General features: G+C 33.9%; 5 protein-coding genes across 6 annotated transcripts; 3 read left to right on the top strand and 2 right to left on the bottom strand.

Moving 5' to 3' along the window:
* Positions 1-231: 231 nt before the first annotated feature.
* On the bottom strand, positions 232-7,593 carry LOC123317127 (sun domain-containing protein 1-like). Of its 2 annotated transcripts, none has more exons than XM_044903513.1 (5): positions 6,902-7,593; positions 5,521-5,607; positions 5,268-5,459; positions 4,714-5,162; positions 232-2,901 (listed from the first exon to the last, which is right to left on the bottom strand). In XM_044903513.1, the coding sequence occupies exons 1-5, from the start codon at positions 7,045-7,047 to the stop codon at positions 1,499-1,501; spliced, it is 2,277 nt and encodes a 758-aa protein (XP_044759448.1). In that variant the 5' UTR covers positions 7,048-7,593; the 3' UTR covers positions 232-1,498. The 2 variants fall into 2 exon arrangements, with proteins under 2 accessions (XP_044759448.1, XP_044759449.1); XM_044903514.1 differs by lacking the exon at positions 6,902-7,593 and adding an exon at positions 5,899-6,044.
* Positions 7,594-7,905: 312 nt separating this feature from the next.
* LOC123317961 (facilitated trehalose transporter Tret1-like) lies at positions 7,906-10,769 on the bottom strand. The gene is made up of 3 exons (XM_044904599.1): positions 10,678-10,769; positions 9,991-10,143; positions 7,906-9,403 (listed from the first exon to the last, which is right to left on the bottom strand). The coding sequence occupies exons 2-3, from the start codon at positions 10,031-10,033 to the stop codon at positions 8,076-8,078; spliced, it is 1,371 nt and encodes a 456-aa protein (XP_044760534.1). The 5' UTR covers positions 10,034-10,143; positions 10,678-10,769; the 3' UTR covers positions 7,906-8,075.
* A 176-nt stretch (positions 10,770-10,945) lies between these two features.
* On the top strand, positions 10,946-14,723 carry LOC123317960 (facilitated trehalose transporter Tret1-2 homolog). The gene is made up of 2 exons (XM_044904597.1): positions 10,946-11,137; positions 13,229-14,723. The coding sequence occupies exons 1-2, from the start codon at positions 11,092-11,094 to the stop codon at positions 14,551-14,553; spliced, it is 1,371 nt and encodes a 456-aa protein (XP_044760532.1). The 5' UTR covers positions 10,946-11,091; the 3' UTR covers positions 14,554-14,723.
* Positions 14,724-15,235: 512 nt separating this feature from the next.
* On the top strand, positions 15,236-18,354 carry LOC123317959 (5-methylcytosine rRNA methyltransferase NSUN4). The gene is made up of 4 exons (XM_044904596.1): positions 15,236-15,396; positions 15,450-16,406; positions 16,461-16,717; positions 18,154-18,354. Exons 1-4 carry the CDS (start codon positions 15,313-15,315, stop codon positions 18,296-18,298), a joined length of 1,443 nt encoding a protein of 480 aa, XP_044760531.1. The 5' UTR covers positions 15,236-15,312; the 3' UTR covers positions 18,299-18,354.
* An 8-nt stretch (positions 18,355-18,362) lies between these two features.
* LOC123317963 lies at positions 18,363-19,736 on the top strand. The gene is made up of 2 exons (XM_044904602.1): positions 18,363-19,320; positions 19,400-19,736. The coding sequence occupies exons 1-2, from the start codon at positions 19,266-19,268 to the stop codon at positions 19,693-19,695; spliced, it is 351 nt and encodes a 116-aa protein (XP_044760537.1). The 5' UTR covers positions 18,363-19,265; the 3' UTR covers positions 19,696-19,736.
* Positions 19,737-19,743: the final 7 nt, after the last annotated feature.

The following is a 19,743-nucleotide window of genomic DNA, read 5'->3' as shown; positions in this document are numbered from 1 at the left end:
TTTCGCTTTGCTCGGTTTATGGAGGATAGTCCCTACCCTTCATAGCTCGGTTGAAATTACAGTGTGATATGGAAGATTTTAGCTTGACGTTTTTATATTTGAGATAATCAATAGGTAGGTTGATTACAGATATGGATATCTTCGACTTCAGTAGATACTTACCATACCTCGTAGCTGTGCAGTCACAAAAGCAAATCAAAATCAAATTTGTCGTTTGAATGCAAAAAATACTCATACAAAAAGGCTTTATTAAAACTAAAAATATAAATATAATTTGTGCAAAAAAAAGCAGAAAAACAAAGATAATTACATCCAAAATAACAATTTACAGAATTTATAGTCATGTATACAATTGCCTTCAGGAAAATAGATTTTTTTAGATTATTTACTAATTTGGAGCTACTACTTTTGGGTCAAGAACAAACAATAAAACAATTAAGCTTTGATATTGGTTAAGAAAATTGGGCATTGTGGAAAATTGTTGTGATTTAATTCACGAGCTCCATTCAATTCAAACGACACCAAATACCTAGGTATAAAAAAATACATTACATGAATGAGAGTCATACATTCAAATAAATTTGATTGATCATGAAATTGTGAACAATAGAAATTTCAAGTCATGCCATTGTGGTTTTCTGAATTTGATTTGCCCAATTTTCTCTTCACAGGAGAATAAAAGTTTATAGACTGAAAGAATATTATGTAATGAAATAAAATAAAATAAAAAATAAAACAAAATCAATTAATAGAACAACAATGTTATGATTTTCACCCATTCGATTTTTTTGTACCTATAAAATAGAAAAATCACAGACTAGAATAAGTTAGATATCATTATCAGTAAAAAAAAATTTCCTCATGTGCATCGTAAAGACCTATATGTAGATTTGAATAAATTATAATACAGCAGATTCTGGTAACTCTGGACTTAACAGTCGACAGACAGATTATTCAACCCACCAACTTCATACATCTACAGTTTGGCTAAAAAAATGTGATCTACCATATTTACAATTTATTTTTAATCAGATATATAACAGAAAGAAATGTGTTGTATATTTTACAACTGATGTTAGTCAAGCAATCTACAGATAACTTTGCAGTTTTACTTTCTGTTTTTCAGACTTGTTTTGAAGGCACTAGATCACTTGCTTGGAATCTTGTAAAAGTTGTCTTTGTTATTTGTATCCCAGAACTACTTTAAATGATTTCTAAATACAAAATGTCCAAAATGAAAAAATTACTGTTTTTGTACAGAAGGCACTGTTTTACACCCAAATAATCCCCTAAGAACAGAATGAATTGAAACAATAAGAAAATACACGAACAACAATATTACAAAATTTGTACTTTTATAATTATAAAAAAGTGTATTTAGCCTAAGATATAACAATTTTATGGTGTGTAGTGGGGAAGATATTGCTTTATAACCGATATTGATATTACTTTTACTCGAATTTGACACTTTCCATAATTCTTTACATGAACTCGCATGTTAGCTCATAATTTTATTTCCATGTACCCTAAATCTGTATAGGCATGTGTAATTAGGATTTCCATGATTTGAAATTATTCTGATTTCAACGTATTGAAATACAGAATCAGAATTCTGAGAAGGGAAAAACTGTAGAGATTCACCGTTATAATCATATCTATAACTTCCAATCTTCACGCCGTTCTTATCATTTTCATCTTCCAAACCATAAAACTCGATGTCTCTGGGTGCTGAATCGATTTTTCCATCTGGAACAAGAAGTCTACTCACATGTTCATATGAAAACGCTTCTATTCGAATCGGAGCCATCAATTTTATGACGATAAGTCCGGGAAAGTTTTGAAATGCCCAGCATTTTCCTGGATTTATACCAGGAGTTATCACAGTTCTCGGAGAAGCAGTGAGGTACCACAAGGGGAGTCCAAAAACTGATACCACTGCAGTTCCAGCATGATAGCTCTCTGTACATCTTGTAGTGATAACCTGGGCCCCCATTGCCTCCATTGCATAATCCACAAGACCTGTTTTATCGGCATCGTAAATTTTCAAGGTATCCCTAACTATTTGTCTAACTGTGTGTTCGCTTATGTTTACTGATGGTGAACCCTGACTAACTTGTCCCTCTGTGTGCTTCAAATTGAACTCAAAATTTAATTTGGTTCTCACTTGATCCATCAAAAATTTGCTGTTGCTCTGCAGCAGGCTCTCAAAGTTTGATTTTAATTGTTCAGAAAGTTGTGATATTTGGTTTTCAAGCTCAGTTTTAGCGACAAAAAGTGAATTCAACCAATTGGTGAGCCCCTTCTGGTTTTGAAGAAAGTTGGGATTATTCAAATCCGCTATAAGTGTCTTGAGTATGTGGGACTCAAGATTGACAGCCTTTTTGCAACATCTGTTCAGTTGATACATGAAATAATCCATTTTTTGAGAACTTTCTGTATGTATCTTCATGTTTCTCTCATTCAAATTTGCTTGGTGGTTTTGTAAATTTGAAATTTCAGTTTTAAGTTGACTCAGTTCATTTGTTAATGCTTCAATGGATTTACGTTGATTTTCTACTAAATCCTCGATGTTGGCCTGTTTATTAGAAATCAAATGATTTTCTTTGTACTCATTCATGAGATTCTGAATAATTTCTGTATTCATTATGTTTTTGGTTATTTCTTGATAGTCGATATCGTTGTTAGTATTGAGGCTTGCCTTAATGTATTGTAGTATTTCGTCCAATTGTCTTTCTGTTAGACTATATCCACTTGAGTCCTGATGAAGATTTTTGTAAGTTTGTTCGTTGGTTCTTATGTTCTTAGAATTTATGATTACTGTTTGGTCAGCCCCATCAGTAGAAAATAAGTTCTCCATGGAATTCCAATTATTTTCTCTAGTAGTCAGAGATAACCACCAACCTGTAATTGTTTTCAGTTATTTTTTCTTCACCACTATAAAAAATTTTAAGATCTCAAATACCAACAAAGAAAATTTTTTTTATCACATGTTAAGCCATATTATGATCATGCTTCTAAAGCAAAGCACAATAAAGGGTGGCTATCTTTTGAATGGGATATCCTGTGTTCTAATTTTCTCAATTTTACCCATGATATTGAAATATCAAATTTTTGCATACATTTAAGAATTTTTGTTATTTCTCACACTAATTTTACGGCATATCTTTGCTCCACCCTACCACCAGTATGGTAAAATGAATGAGACACATTAAAATATTAGATATATTTATTCTTCCAAATACTCCAAGAAAAATCAGAAATATCAAAAACAAACCACTAACCACATAATTTAAATAAATAAAAAACTAATATACATAAAGATACCGAGTAGTGGGTGTATACAAAAACTTGTAAAAATAGTAATAGTAATAACATAATTATATTAGTTCAACTAGATTCTAAAATAATATTCCTGCGATGATGAGATGAAGCTTTGAATGGGCTACTGATTATTTCAATTAATTCTAAAGGAATTTAAGAATAGTTTAGCAGTTTAGCAAATTATCATATTAATTAAAAAGGATGTTTTCGATTTCTTTAAATAAATAAGATACTTCTTAGCAGCACTGAAAAATAGAGGACAAATTTCCATTCACATCTTCATTCCACCTTACATTTTTCGGGGACAAAACTAAATATATACGAACGTATGTATATGTAAGATTGAACCGAACATCCATTTTTCTCTTTGCAAAGTGGCTTAAACCTTTCAAACAGCAGAGAGCGAAACTAACTTGAAAATGACCAAAAGAAACTTCATACAAAAAATATAAAACATTAAAAAATACATATTTAAATCAAGTCGCTTTGAAAACGCTGAAGAAGTCATTTGTCATGGAGTTCAAGTAAGAGATAACAATTTTGCCGCAATTTGGGTGGCAAGATGGTGCAATGGGTATGCCGCTAACCAGACAGAAATAAAGTTGAAAACCTGAAATATACAGGTTTTTTAATAATAACGCTAATTAGTATTCTAAAAATTTATCAGGATAAATAATCATGTAACGAGAGCTGGCTGGGAAGTGATAGTGTAGATTTTAAACGTTTGAAAGGAAATCTAGTAAGAAAAAACCCATCAAGTCTGTTTAATATCAATGTAGGTATATTCAGGGTGTTTTTGAAGGTCTTTTTTTTGACAGAAGGTAGAGCTTATCAAAATGAATAATTCCATCGAAAATTGAATATAAAATATTCGAGATGGAATCTACAATGTCGAGTTTTTCGTCAAGGAAAAACTTCCAAATTACAGCTTTAACTTAGGATGTGGCTGCATTGCGATTTTTTTGCGAACTGTAGAGCGTCCATATAGATTTTTTGAAAAATTCCAATAGCTCAAAAACCGTTTTTCCGATAGGCTTCTAAACATCGTGGATCCGCATAATACTTAGCTAGATAGCTTCAAAATTGCGATTTGTGGCATAACAACAACTTGTTACATTGTTACACACACAAACAATTCTTTTTACGGATTCTTAATCTACGTCATTCGAAATGGATGATTCTGAGAGTTTTGTTTAGGTGATTTCTGGCAAATCGCTTTATTTTGACCAGCTTTAATCTTATGTAAAAAAAAACTCGCCTTTAAAAACACCTTGTATGTGTAAACGCATCAGAAATTCAGCCAGAAAACATATTCGAACTTTTTTAATTTGTTTTTTTTCTGTCGACTACTTTCATTTTCCAAAAAAACCAGTATGATAGAAACCCACTCACCTCCAATTATAAGAAACGGTATCAGGCATAAAGCAGTAAGAGCGGCAGCTTTCCCATAATTCCTGTTACTTCTCAGAAGCCATGTATCCAAAAGCATAATTGCACTTGTTCCTAAATATATCCCCTTGGCTACTGTGATGCATACTGAATGTATAAATCTAAAAGCATAAGAGAACGGTCTCCAAAATAGGTGAAATATGCTCAAAATGGATATCAACACTCTGAGAATACTCTTCTTAACCACACCATAAAACGTATTTGTTTCTAAGATTTGACGTGTTCTAAGAAAACTGGACGGACTTGACGCACTGTAAGTATTAGTATTGGTATATTTATTGTAGGAAGAAATATGTCTACGCGACATGTTTGGCATGGCTACAACACCAGGAGCTATTTCTACTCTGTCCTTAGAGAACGGAGAATAGGTCCAGTCTGTTTTTGGGTATTCTCTGAAAAACAAAAAAAATTTTCATAAAATACTTCAAAATTTTAAAGGTGCTAATACAAACAACAACATAACATGTGTAAAATAATATTTTCTGAATATTTCTTACTCCCAATATTGTTTAGCTTTTCTATAAAGTCCAAGCGCTGTGATTCCTGTAGAATTATCAGCTGCCTTTCGAGCATCTTCTAATATACGATTCTTTTCATTATCAGATATACTTCGTGTTGAAGATACTTCATTTTCTCCATCTTCAGAAGAATAATCGGATGTTTTATATAATTTTGAGAATCTTCTAGTCCTGAGAACACAAAACATCAATTTGAATTATCTTCTGCAAATACATATAGATATAAACTTACCTTCTATTGACTGAAGGTTGTGTAGCTGAACTTTTTATGCTCAACTCTTCACTCAATCTTTCGTATGAAGACTTTCCATTGCTGCTCCTGAAATTTGTTGGGAGGGAAATGAATTTTATCTTTCAACAAGAAGACTGGTTTGATCAGTCCACTCACAATTGAATAAATGGAATAAAATGAAAAATTTCTCGAAAAGTATGATGACTTATTTGTCTTTTTTTTGAATCATAGGATTTCCTTATTGTTGAGGATTATAACAATTTGAACTATTTAACTACATAGTGATTAACATTGAAATTAACTCTTTCCTTGAATGCTCACTTGAATATAGATGATTGTATAAACAACAATATTCTTAATATCTTCAATTTCACTCACACACAATATATAAATGAAGGTAATATAATATTATTAGGTTTTATTAGGTGAAAAATTAAGTTGATGCAAAAGTAAAGGATAATGTTTCCAAGAAGTAGTAAACCGAACTGGTTAGATATTATGTTCAACATATTTTATCATGATAATCTTTGGGTGATGTTGAATATGAGATAAATATGGATGTTAAAGGGGTCCATACACAAACAGTTTTTGAGAAATTGGAATATTAAGACTATGAATTGTTCAAGTGTATGTTCAAATTTTATCACAGTTTGCTTTGAATTATTCTTTGCTTCAAACTTGATATAGTTTCGAAAATTGATACTCACTGCAATGTTACAATGATTTGTAAAGAACCTGTGAAATGAAAGTGAATTCACCATAATATACATTATATTTATGATTTGTAATTCGTTGCTGTTGTATAAATTGTAACGATTTAATTGAAGATTGCTGCTATCCCACTAATAAAAATCGTTTTATTTTATATTTATATATATTTAAAGATTAACATTTCACAGATTCCTGTTTCTGCATATCTGCTTTCATTATATCCAACTGAAATTTTCATTGAATAGATAATCGTTTTCCTTGATTGAAGCTAGTTTCTGATGAAAATTAAGAGCCATATTGGGCTCGAAAATTATTTTTAAATGCTATATCCAACCCAGAAGTGAAATACCCTGAAGTATGCAGAAATCTCAAACAACATCTTTCAACTTTTTATACACCCAATAGAAACATTTCCGAAGAAGTCCTCATTATATGGCCATGAAAATCTAAAATTTAATTTTAGACCAACTCAAGGTATATATCTGACATGGTGGTGATATGAGAGCCTTATGGACTGTATAGATTATAGAATTATGGGGGCCTGTAGAAACTCAAGATGAATAGTATCCTACTTTATTTTTGATGAATCTCGCATTTGATGCATAGATGTGCAACTGTGTTAATGAGAGAATGGAATAAAATTATTTTTGTTCTTCCCAAGTCCTCTTACCTGACAACAGTTGAACTAGTTCTTATATCTTCAGAGTGAGTAACTGCTGAATATTTTTCCTCAACATAGACTTGCTCAGAATCTGTAGTTGCAAAGGGGGTTCTGGATTTAGATCTTCTAGATCTAGTACTTGATCTCAAATCCATTTCGAAGGGCACTAATGATCAAGTTGCAATTGTTGACATCCAAAGTAGAACATTAGTGGAACTCAGGTCGAGACTGGAGGTTTTTGTTGCAGTGCTTATGCTAAATATAGTTCACTTCTGTCACTATGGTCTCTTTTTTGATCTAAAATTAAAATACTCTGATCCAAAGGGGCACAAGTTCACACTATAGTCAATGTTCAATGTGGAGAAACATGTTCACAGCATATTTCCAAGTATACTTATTAGTTTCACTTGCAAACTTCTCTTCGTCAAAATATAAGAAATCAGAAATTACTGAATAATCGTTACATTTATTTACAGCTTCAACAGTAACGTTTGTTTGACATTACGTCATCGTAAAATTTTGAATATAACCTTGAATTTTGAACAAGATTCATCTTTGCTTTGGGGAAATAAAAAATGTCACTAATATCCTCGTTTTATGCTTTCTGTCTTGACTTGCAGATTTGTTGCAAGCAAAGATTATATATATAATCTTTGGCAAGCATTTCATTTTATATTATTATATATATCGATGAATAGAATGAAATGGCTCTCGTTTATGGCACCCAACATATTTCGACTTTTCGAAGATTTTCGACCCCGAGTACCATAGAAGACAGGGGCGTACTCAGGGATCAGGGTTGTTCGAAACTCAAATCTCAAAAACTAAATTAACATATGGGAAAACGTTATTCGCGTAGCTTGTTGTAGAATTGTGAAAGGCACTAAGGTATTGTAAGGCAACTGAGGGGATAAGAATTATTTGAAATGCTAGAGATGTCACAGGTGGTTTTTAGGACCTTTTGCACCTGGCACTGGAGGCCTGTACAATATTTTCAGGAATAAAAAGCAGAATGATAGTTATTTTCCTAGCACAAAAGTGCGGAAATATTTATATTTATCATTATTTCATAATACAGTCTGTCCTTAATTTGAGTTGAAAAAATTTAATGAGACATATTCCACTTAAGCTTATCACAGATATCAGTTGAATAAATATTCATATAGTACCTGATGTATTCACTTCATCGGTCTAACATCTTCAGAATTTCTTGAAAAGTCTTCCCTTTCGTTTCTGGAATGTAATAAAGGCAGAATAAAAGAGCAATGAAACCGTTTCCTGAAAAGAACCAGAATGACCAATGAAACCCTATTAAATCCTTCATTGTGGGGAAAATGAAGGACGTTGTAAATGCTGTACAAACGCATAGGGTCGTGGTTATCGTAGAAGCCAAAGATTTCGTCTTGCTGGAGAATAATTCTCCTACTAAAGTCCACGGTATCGCACCTAAACCAAATTTGAAGCTCACTGTGTATACTATTAGGCACGACATAGGTATCAACGATAATGTCGACATATCCATTCCTTTTTTCTTCATGTAAAAATAAGTCCCTAGTATAAAAAGGGACAAAGAGCAACCACCGCATGAAATTTCCAGTAGAAGTCTTCTTCCCCACCTGTCTGCTAATAAAGAGCTGAACAAAACGACAGCTGTTTGAATTCCTCCTACTATTATTGTAGAATGGGAGGAAGAAAATGTACTTCCAGAAGCTATAAATATATTTTCCATATAAGAAAACACAACAGTTACGCCTACACTTTGCTGTAAGACCATTAGGGTGGCTGTAATTGTCAGTCCCTTTCTAAAGCTTCTATTTTTGAACTGTTCGCAAACTGATGAACCGATTTCGGAAAACTCTTGTACCGTTTCTTTCATTAGTGCTAACTCTTTGAGGTTGGCACATGGATCATTCTTCCTGAGTTTATTCAAGCTTATCTCGGCGCCCCTGTCAAATCCTTTAGTCAAATAATAGTAAGGACTTTCAGGTACGAAAAAACCGAAAAGGAAGAGAAATAATCCTAGAGGTGATAATAGGATGAAGCTGAGGGTTTTGAGATTGACGTATGGGCCTATACTGTATACGAAAAGTAACCCAAAAGCTATAAACACCCCCAGCAAACACCCTAAAAATCCTCTTATCCTAGTTTCAGCTATTTCACCAACGTACATAGGAACCATGGTGAAAACACTTCCCGCACCTACTCCCAACATAAATCTTGCAATATAAAATTCATATGGTCTTGCTGCAAAGGCCAATATCACATGGGCTAGAAACATGGGCATCGCAAACATCAAGAGAGCTCTTTTACGGCCTATTTTCTCTGACAAAATTCCTGCTAATATCGGACCACAAACCGCACCAAGATGGACTAAGGATGTTATCAAAGATTCCTCCGAGGTTGTTATGGGTCTTCCAATGGGGTTCCTCATGGTATCGTTGCTTTTGAGAGCTATAAGTACGGTGGACGACCAGGCGTATGCGTTGCCATTGGCAAATGCCATCAAATTCACTGAAATCAAATAGATACGGATGTAAATAATTGATTTTGACCAAGAATACTTCAAAAAAGGGGTTCAACCCAATGGTTTTGGATTTTTGACTAAAAATTCTGTTTTGAAGCGAATAATTATAATTATAACTGCCAGTTGAAACTGACAATAATGTGTAATTTGCCAGTTCAAATTGGCAAATTGGTTCAACGCTTTGGTACTGAACAGATCTAGAGTTGATATAAGTATTTGGGTATTCATTTTTAATTAGAAATTAACATGAACACGCGCGAAGATCAATTCAGTTATGATGCAAAATTTTTAGTTAGATTTATTGGCCTATTTCCATCATTTTGCCTTATTCTATCTTGAAGATGCGAAAGCTAGTCGAAACGTTGAATAGAAAAAGCCAAAATGATGGAAATAGCCCAATATATTCTACTGTAAAAACTTTAAAATTTGCCTTACCTGTTCTGCACTATTTCTTCGAACATTTTCAAATATTTTGCGAATTTTCATATATAAAGTTTTATATAGTTTTGGAGAAGAAATCCATTGAATTTCGAAATGGGGTGATGAATGCCCGTGAATTGAATTTTTTACTCACCCGTACAAGCTGAAGCGATCAATCTGAAGTTTATATTTTCCATAATTTATTATACGAGTTGATCGTTATGATTTCTGTGTAGGAACCATACTTATCTTCAAGAAATTCTCGAACAGCAAGCGCGTCAGTGGTTTTGTTTGGAGATTTGATTATCTACGGATAATAATCCAAAGTTTGCTTACTCCAAAACAATAAATAATTCTTCTTTGTGCATTTCCTTTGTGTATTTATTTTCGGTAATTAGTGCATCTCTGTATTTCAATATTGCATCAAATAAATTTCAGAAATAAATAATGAGCTCAGATCTCACATCGATGTGTAGATTGTCTCTTATATTAATGATATATCAATTGAAATGAAGAAAAATTTGTTTTGATTTCTAGCTAAAAGTGTTTATTTTGCCTCATAAAATCATTAAGTATCTATATTTTTTATTAACTACTTTTGAAAGTAGTTCCAACAATTTTGTTAATGAAATATTCGATTCTACAATCGGTAAAAGTTACAATAAAAAAATCCGTTTCTGGTATCTTCAGTCACCTTCCACCTAAAGCATCTGTGTTTTGTCTAACCTTCTATTCTTTTCATTAAACAGTTACGATTTCATTGGTGTCAAAGTATGCCGATTTCTGTCCAGGCTCTAAAATGGAGACGAAGTAACAAAAATTAAATCAAATCATACCATACCAATATGAAATTTTCTGAACAAATAACAAAAAGAAATTTCCGAAAACTTCAGCTTTTCGTTCCATATCGATGCTTTCATAAGAGGTTGCTACTATTGTTGAACCTACACCGTTTTTTTTTTAAATAATACTGTTCAAACAAAAGGGATATAAGAGATAACTGAACTTATTTGGGAAACTGACATAATGATCTCTTAAAAATGAATAGTTTGCCAATCTCCCAAGTTCAAACATCAAAAGGATTATTCAACAATGCGAAAATCGTAATTCATGTTAGAAGAAGCTGAAGTGTTTGATTTGAGTAAGAACATTTCTGATATGTCACAAATTTTTGCGTCTCTCAATTTAATATTATAAGTTATAAATGCTGCTTTGTTAAAAGAAGGTTCCACTTGGTTCTGATTGAGTCTTAACGATGATCAGAACGGTCAATTTCAAATTGGTCGGAGCAGCTTGTTCGGGTGAGTTCAAGATTTTTTATTGTTGCAGGAAGTAAAGAAAATATTTAAGATTTCATTTTGTGCGAAGTTATTGTGAGGTTGGTAGTAAATTTGTATCGTTTTTATGACATATACACTACGCAAAAAAATTAACGCACATTCTCAAAATATCAAATTTAATGAAAGTATTGACTTTATAACTTATTTTTTATGTTCTCTCGGGAAGGTCTTGAACGAAACAAGACACATTAAATGGACGAAAAATTCAGGATTTCACCGAATCTTATGTGAAAGAAGACAAATGAACAATTTTCAAAATACTGAAATGCTGATAAGTGATGTAATACTTGGTATTTCCACCCCTTGCGTTGCTCGGCAACGACGGTTCATACTCAAAATGAGTGATCTTAAAATGTTCTGATCTAATCGCCTTACAAGATTTCTGCGAGTTGGATTCCTAAGTCATTAAGACACAGATTACAGAGTAGAATTAAGTCATTAAGAGTAGCTGGATTATTTTCTGAACTTCTCAGCCTTCTATTGAGGTTGTCCCAAACCTTCAACCTCTTCAAGGTACTCCTGAACGATGCGCGCACGATGGGGTCTGGCATTATCGTCCATAAAAATGAAATTTTCACCAATGTATGGGGCAAATGGCACTACATGCTCTTCAAGAATGTTCCTTATATACTTATCAGCATTCATAGCTCCATTATCAACGACCACTAGGTCTGTGCGAGCAGTCAAAGATATTGCACTGAGCATATCTTTCATGTGGACGTCTGTATACAAGGAAACGTCGATCACAATGGTAGAGGCAGAATCTAGACACATCTGTGAAGAGAACTCTTTCCCAATCGGCCTCTTCCCAATGGATATGCTCTCTCGCAAAATCCAAACGCGCTCTTCGATTGGCTGGGGTAAGAACTGGGCCTCTTGCCGCGACACGAGGCCTTAAATCATATTCTCTGAGGCGATTCCTTATTGTCTGAGTGCTAATTTGCACCTCATGAGTTAGCTCAAGCTGAATTTGAAGGAGGCGAGCCGTTGTCTCAACGAAGAAACTCTTAAGTAACGTTCTTGAATGGCAGTTGTTACCCGTGGTCTACCCTGTCCTGGTCTTCGGACATTCATACCTATCTCCCTGAATCGCTGCAACATTCTGGACACACTTGTATGAGAAACTTCAAACCTTTCTGCAATTCTTGTGTATGTCCACCCTTCTTCTCGCAAAACTACCGCTTGGGCACATTCCTCTTGGGTCAAATTGCGTGTTTCGCGTTGCATAGCGATCGAGTGTAGAAAATCAAACGAAAGAAAAACTATTGATCACTAGAATTGATGGAGAACAACTGATTTTAGAATGGAACCAATACATTCAAAATCTGATAATATCATCTTTTTTTATTCCTGCTGGAAAAAAACATCTGTATTGAAGAAAACCGTTGAAAGTGGATAACATATGCATGCATAATTCTGATAAAAATAATTATCATTGAGAACACCTTCAGTTATAGAATAAATTTGAGATTTCCATAAGGTGCGTTAATTTTTTTCCGCAGTGTATATGGTGTGTTCAACGCTGCGACACCAACCTGCGACTCCAACTACATTGAACATTGAACCTCATTGGTGCAGTGTAAGGGTAATCATCAGATTACGTATTATTTTGTTACGTGTATTTCGCAACTTCATTTCAACCATACGTTGATTCAACCTATAATCAAGGTATATGACTCAACTTTTTACTGTAGCCACCAATACATAGACAAACTATACCACCAATACGAGTAGAACTTAACGTGCTTCCTCAAGGTATATTCAATAAGAAGTAAGAAGTATTACATCAACATTAAATGAGAAAATTTTCAACAACCCGTTACTTCAGCAACTAATATGAAACGTTTCCTCATCGTGTCCCCTCAACGTTTATTCAATAAGATGAAAAAATAAAACAAATAAAAATAATCCTACGCCTTCGTACGAATCATTTTATAGCTATTCATACCTTGTAAAATATATATGGTCTAAAAGGTGGTCGACACAGTCTAATTCACTTACCCTTTATTATTTTTTCCCTTCAATCTACTTATATGCCACCCTCTGTTTCAGTGAACCTTCTAGCTTTTGCCACCGGAAATGCATATGCTTGGTCCTCCACCGTTTTAACAACGCTGAAGAGCAACCAGACCGGAGAAAACCCATTGGGAAGACCTATCACATCCTTCGAAGAATCTTGGATAGCATCTTTGATAAGCTTGGGAGCAGCATGTGGACCTTCTCTGGCTGGTTTTTGTGCAGACAAATTCGGGAGAAAAAAAACTCTCCTAACATTCGCAATACCTATGCTTATATCCCATATAATGCTATCTTATGCCAGCACTCCGGCAGAATTTTACATAGCAAGATTTATACTTGGACTAGGGGTTGGAAGCGTATTTACAATAGTGCCCATGTATATTGGTGAGATTGCTGAAACTGAAACCAGAGGATTTTTAGGATGTATAATGGGGATATTTTTATCCTGCGGCCTTCTTTTCGTGTATTCCATCGGACCTTTCGTGAACTTAACAAATTTGAGTATCATACTCACCTTACCTATTATTCTTTTCATGATAACTTTCGGTATATTTTTTCCCGAGAGTCCTTACTACTTTGTAGCTAAAAACGATGAGCTGGCAGCGGAAATAAGCTTGAACAAATTGAGAAATAACGAATCGTCAAATCTCAAGGAACTTTCCGAGATCAAACAGGTGGTCGCTGAATCAAAAGCAGGGAGCACGTCCATGTTATCGGCTTTCAAGGGTCGGAGTTTCAGGAAAGGCATCACCATAACTGTAATGCTAATGGTTTTCCAACAATTCGTCGGCATAACCATCATTTTATCATACATGGAAAAAATTTTCATAGCATCTGGTAGCACGATATCTTCAACTACTTCCACTATGATCGTTGCACTGATCCAATGGTTGATGGTCATCTTGAGTTCATTTCTAGTAGACAGGTGGGGTCGGAGGTTACTTCTCATATTAGCCAGTGCGGGTTGCGCACTACCCTTGTTCTCTTTGGGATTTTATTTTTATCTCAAAGACAAAGGAAACGATGTGTCTTCCATGTGGTGGTTACCTATCTTAAGTTTGGTTATATACATAATTTCTTATAACTTTGGTCTTGGTACATTGCCGTGGGCCTTGGTTGGAGAGTTGTTTTCGACGAAGACCAAGTCTCTTGCATCCACAATTACAGCAACAACTTGTCTGGCTTTGGCGTTCACCATGACTTTGATCTTTCCGAAAATGGAGGAAATTATGGGATTATCTGGAGCATTTTGGTTCTTCGGGGGAAGCGCCCTTAAGTCCTTCGTGTTCGTGCTGTGGTATGTGCCTGAAACAAAGGGAAGGACTTTTCAAGAGATCCTCATGATTTTGGAAAAATAATTATTTTTATATACTCTCTATTATGATAAGATCTAATAAGTAAACATAAGCATTAATCACTTAAACTTACACCCTGTTATAAATATCAAAAATTGATGATAATTTTTTGTATTTATTGTATTTTGACCACAAAGTAGATAATAAGGTATATAATAACAGTACCTACCTAATTAAGTAATTTTATTTCCTCCTATGAACACGAAGAGTATACCAAGAGCCTGAAGAATCTTCAACATCGGCAACACGTGTAGTGTGTGAGTGTTTTAAATAATTGATTACTTTTTTTTTTAAATATTTCACTGTTCGGAAATAAAGAGCTGTTTATTTTCATTATTCATCAGCACTCAATTCAGTTCAATATTAGGAATTTTACAATTTAGTTATGTTTTTCAGTGCCAATTTCGACTTGAAATTATTGATGAAGGAAAAGTTATTGGCCTATTTTCCATGACTTCAGGAAAAACAAATTCTAATTGATAGAAATATGCAGCTCTTTGAACCTTTTACATACCTACTATCAAGGAGATATAGGAGATATATCTCCTTGCCTACTATTAACTATTATCAATTATAAGATTTTATATTTACCTAATTTCTATTATATCTATATACTAGGGGCCCTAGGGCCCCTAGTTACCTTAATCCTTCTCTGGTGAAGAGTAGGAAAATCAGGCAGGGGCGGCTGTGATTTTTTGTACTCGATTCTTGTGATGACATCTGATTGTTTTAAAAATTTATAGGTTATGTTATTTAACTAAAATGCTATCTAACAGAAAATTACTTTTAAAATTGAATGAAATCTCTGTTCATAATCTGAGAAGGAAACATAAACCTGATCACTGGGTGAGTAAATTAATTTTCTTTCAAAAGCACCCCAAAATCTATCCAAATTTCAGTCAGTTGTTCGTAAAAAGGTTCAGCCAGTGGATAAAGCATTAGATCATTTTGATGAGTTTTATGGTCCGATATTTGGTAAAAAATGGTCTGAAATCAGAGCTGGTTTACTGAGTAAACAAAAATATGTAGCCGTAGTAAACAACTATGGAAATGCTCCTGAAACGTGTGAACATTTAGAACTTAAAGGTGCCCTCAATGTTAGAAAACTATTTCAATTAGAAAAAGATTATATAGAAGAGAGATACTCTAAAAGTAAACGATTGAGAAATTTATTGAGGATATGGCAAATGGACAGGAGTACGGAAATTGATTCTGAAAATGGAAGTTTAGATTCCCAGAAAGATGAAAAGGTTCAGAGCTTCTCAATAGCTGAAAGTCTGAAAGTTGCTGCCTTAGATAAAGATAGGATTTTTGATGCGAGGGAAACTAAATCATCTGAATTATTACTCGAATTTGTGCCTGCAACTGAAATCAAAGGTAATGAAGATTATATTCCTGAATTCAGCTACAACTATTGTGATGAAAATAGTGATATGACTGTAAGAATAGAAAGAGAATTCGATATACATTTCCCTGAAAACTTAAATGTGTATAGTTATGGAGTTGAAAATGATGAACCTTTCGATTCTCCTCTTAGAGATCAAACAGATGTCTATAATTATTATCTTATGGACGGAGGTTCAATTTTTCCGGTACTGGCACTTGATTTGAGGCCGAACAATACCTTCTTAGATATGTGTGCAGCACCAGGTGGTAAGAGTTTGACGGCCTTACAAACCCTGTATCCTAGTGTAATTACTTCGAATGATATCAGTAAATCAAGAGTTGACAGGATATATAATGTGTATCGGCAGTTTTTGTTTGATTTCGATGAGAAATTCTTGAGGAATGGAAGGATAATTATAAGTCGGAGAGATGGAAGAGATATCAGCGATGCTGGTTTTGACCGAATCCTTGTAAGGAAATTATATATATCCAGTAATTCATGAGTGTTTCAAGTTGTCTTTTAGGTTGATGTTCCGTGTACAACAGACAGACATTCATTGAAAGAAAATGATAATAACATATTCAAACCATCAAGAATAAAAGAAAGGTTGAGGTTGCCTGAATTGCAAAGTGATTTACTCTATAATGCTTTACAATTAGTCAAAGAAGGTGGTATTGTAGTCTATTCTACATGTTCTCTTAGTCCTATCCAGAATGACGGAGTGGTTCATATGACACTGAAAAGGATATGGGAAGAAAACAAAAAAGAAATCGTTGTTAAGTAAGTTTCATCCAAATATCTGTCTCTGACTATTTTTGTACTAGCTCTTTACGTCTGTTTCTCTGAACGTATTTCCTTAACTTACTAAATTTTTCTCTACTCACCTCCACTTTACACTAATTCACTCTGCTCTATTTTATTTTGCTTCACTTTACTTAAGTCTGTTCTGCTCCACTTCACTCTACTCTACTCTATTCTAACTCACCTGCTTCACTCTACTTTACCTTACCCAAGTCGAATCTATTTTACTCCATTCAACTTGAATCAACTCTTCATGAATCTACTCTACTCTACTTAACTCTACTCAAATTTACTCTACTCAACTCGATTATACTCTACTTTACTCTACCTTACCCAACCCAAATCTATTCTATACTCTACTCTACTCTACTTTATTTTACCCTATACTATCCTAATTTACTCTGTTTTACTCTACTCTACCCAACTCGAATCTACCCTACCCAAATTGAATCTTCTTACCTAATTAGAATCTACTGTACTCTACATCACTGTGTATTGCTCTATTTTACTCTACCTTACCAAATCCGAATCTATTCTTTTTTGCACTACTCTACTCTACTTTACTCTACCCTATCCAACCCTAATCTACTCCGCTCTACTTTACTTTATTCTACCCTAATCTACTCTGCTTTACTCTACTCTGCTCTACTCTACTCAAATATACTCTGCTCTACAGGGTGGGCAAAATCGTTGTCTACTGAGGGATCTCGAAAACTATAGCAGCTAGAGGAAAACGGATGAGACATTCTCTAGCTCTTTTTTCATGACTCATCCAAATCTGAAAACAGAATCGGTCTATCATTTTTAGATTTCGAGTTATAAACAAAAAATTTAGATTTTGACGATACCGAAAAGTTCTCATAACTTTTTTGTCTTTGAAGTTACAGATCTGAAACTTGAACCTTCTTAGGCACTCTCCTACGTAGAATCTACTGACGAAAGATTTTTTTCCAATTAAAAAATAACAAATTCAATAAAAGTTTGCATTTAAAAAAATGAAAGTTCACCTAATGATTCAAAATGAAAAAATATTTTGAGCTCATCAGTGGATTCTATGTAAAAGAGTTCCTGTAGAAAGTTCAAGTTTCAGATTTGTAACTTCAAAGACAAAAATGTTATGAGAGCTTTACGAAATTGTCAAACTCAAAAACGGAGTATCGTAGGAGGCTGAGGTTTTCACCATTCTTTGTTTTTCCGTAAATGAGCTCGGGAATGCGTCATCAGTTTTCTTCTAGCTGCTATAGTTCTTGAGATCCTCTCAATAGACAACGAACTTTGCCGCCACTGTGCATTACTCAACTCAAATCTACTCAACTCTAACCTATCCAACTCTACTACTAGTATATTAGTATTAGGTATGAATTGTATATTATTTATCTTCAATAAATAATAATTGAACTATAATTTGTTCACAGAGATCTTTCCCCAGCTTTACTGATGGCTCGGTGTTTATTCAAATTAGCCAGTCCAAAAATGATGAAATATGGTCACTTAGTTCTACCAACTAGAGCTCAAAGTTTTGGACCCACATATTTCTGTAAATTGCAAAGAATAAAATGAGAAAACTAATGCAGTTTTATCAAGAATTATATAGCTGTGCCAAAAATGAAAGGTAATTCTTTGTTTTATTTTTTTTACCCCCTAAACACATGAGAAGTGTCAACTTTGGATCTCAGAAATGCAATCGCCAAGTGCGAAAAGAATTTCATTACAGGTGATATATTATTTGATATTCAAAATTTTTTTTTCTTTTTTTCCGTGAGTGTAGTGGATTGTAAGAAATGAAACTGTTTACGAAATGAGACATATAGTACCATAAATTGGCGCTAACATATAAAAATCAATTACATTAATTATTTTAATCAATCAAATTGCAATATTACGATATTTATTGTAGCATCATATGCGAATATTTATTTTTGGTCAACGGTCTTATTCCATGATTACAAACTTGAGATGTTTGTATGCCCAGGGTTGGCAAAATAGGTGATGCCAGAATTTACATTTTTGTAGCACATAGCACATTGCGGTGAAAAATAAAATGCTGACAACTCCATCTTCTTTTGTTTTGATGTTTTACATCATCAAGTATGACCTTTTTTCTGATAGTTTCGAATGCGATAAAAAAAATTCGCAAAAAAATGTTGCCTCTTGGATATTATTCGCCAGGACATACTCAAATTTTGCGTCAATTCCGTGTCAATTGCTGAATTTCAACTTGATCAGATTCGCATTTTCGTAAATACGGAAAGAAATTTTTCTACGCAGCGATGTGCGAGTCAATTATCTGGATAGGTGACCGCTTATGAATTCGGACGCGTGCGCAAAAGCTTCTGACTTACCTTAGTTCTTTTTCCATTCTTCTTTTTGTGAAAAAGAAAACAATAAAGAATAAAGGTTTATTTCTGTGATTTGGTTGAATATATTTTAAATGATTTCCGGGAATCACAACAGTGCCTAGACCATTAGGGGGTGGTTTGTCTACGAGCTTGAGTTCATTTAGTGGTTGTCTTACCTAGTAAAGAGGATGAAGTGGCTTACATGTTTTAAACATGTCTTTATTGTTTCAAAGAAGAAAAAAGGTGAGTTTTTATTTTTCAAATTTTTTATCCAATTTCGATTTTAGTTTATTGGTGTATTAATCCGATTCGAATTTTCTAGGCGAAACAGATGAGGGAGATTCAGAAGGAGGGTTCGAATTCTATCGAAATGATGTGAGGAAACCCGACAATTCAAAAAAGGGAAAAAGAATGGAAAAACAACCGTTTCGCGCTAGAAACGCGCGGGAAGAACGAGAAAGAAGAGTATACATTTCAGCAAGTTTCTCGAAACTGAACGATCTCAGATATTCGGATCACGATTCTGATTTGCGAAAGAAGGTTCTTGTTTGGAATACACTGAAATATGCAGCATCCTGTAGAGAAGCAGCCTGGGTGAGCACACCGATACGAGTTTGATTTTTATATGTGGCGTATAGTCTTATGTGATATCTGTTGTTTTGAATT

The sequence above is a fragment of the Coccinella septempunctata genome, chromosome 7, assembly GCF_907165205.1.
Source record: "Coccinella septempunctata chromosome 7, icCocSept1.1, whole genome shotgun sequence".
In the NCBI taxonomy this organism is placed as follows: domain Eukaryota; kingdom Metazoa; phylum Arthropoda; class Insecta; order Coleoptera; family Coccinellidae; genus Coccinella; species Coccinella septempunctata.
Note: the sequence above shows the minus strand (reverse complement) of the source record. Positions and strands in the feature narration are given on the sequence as shown.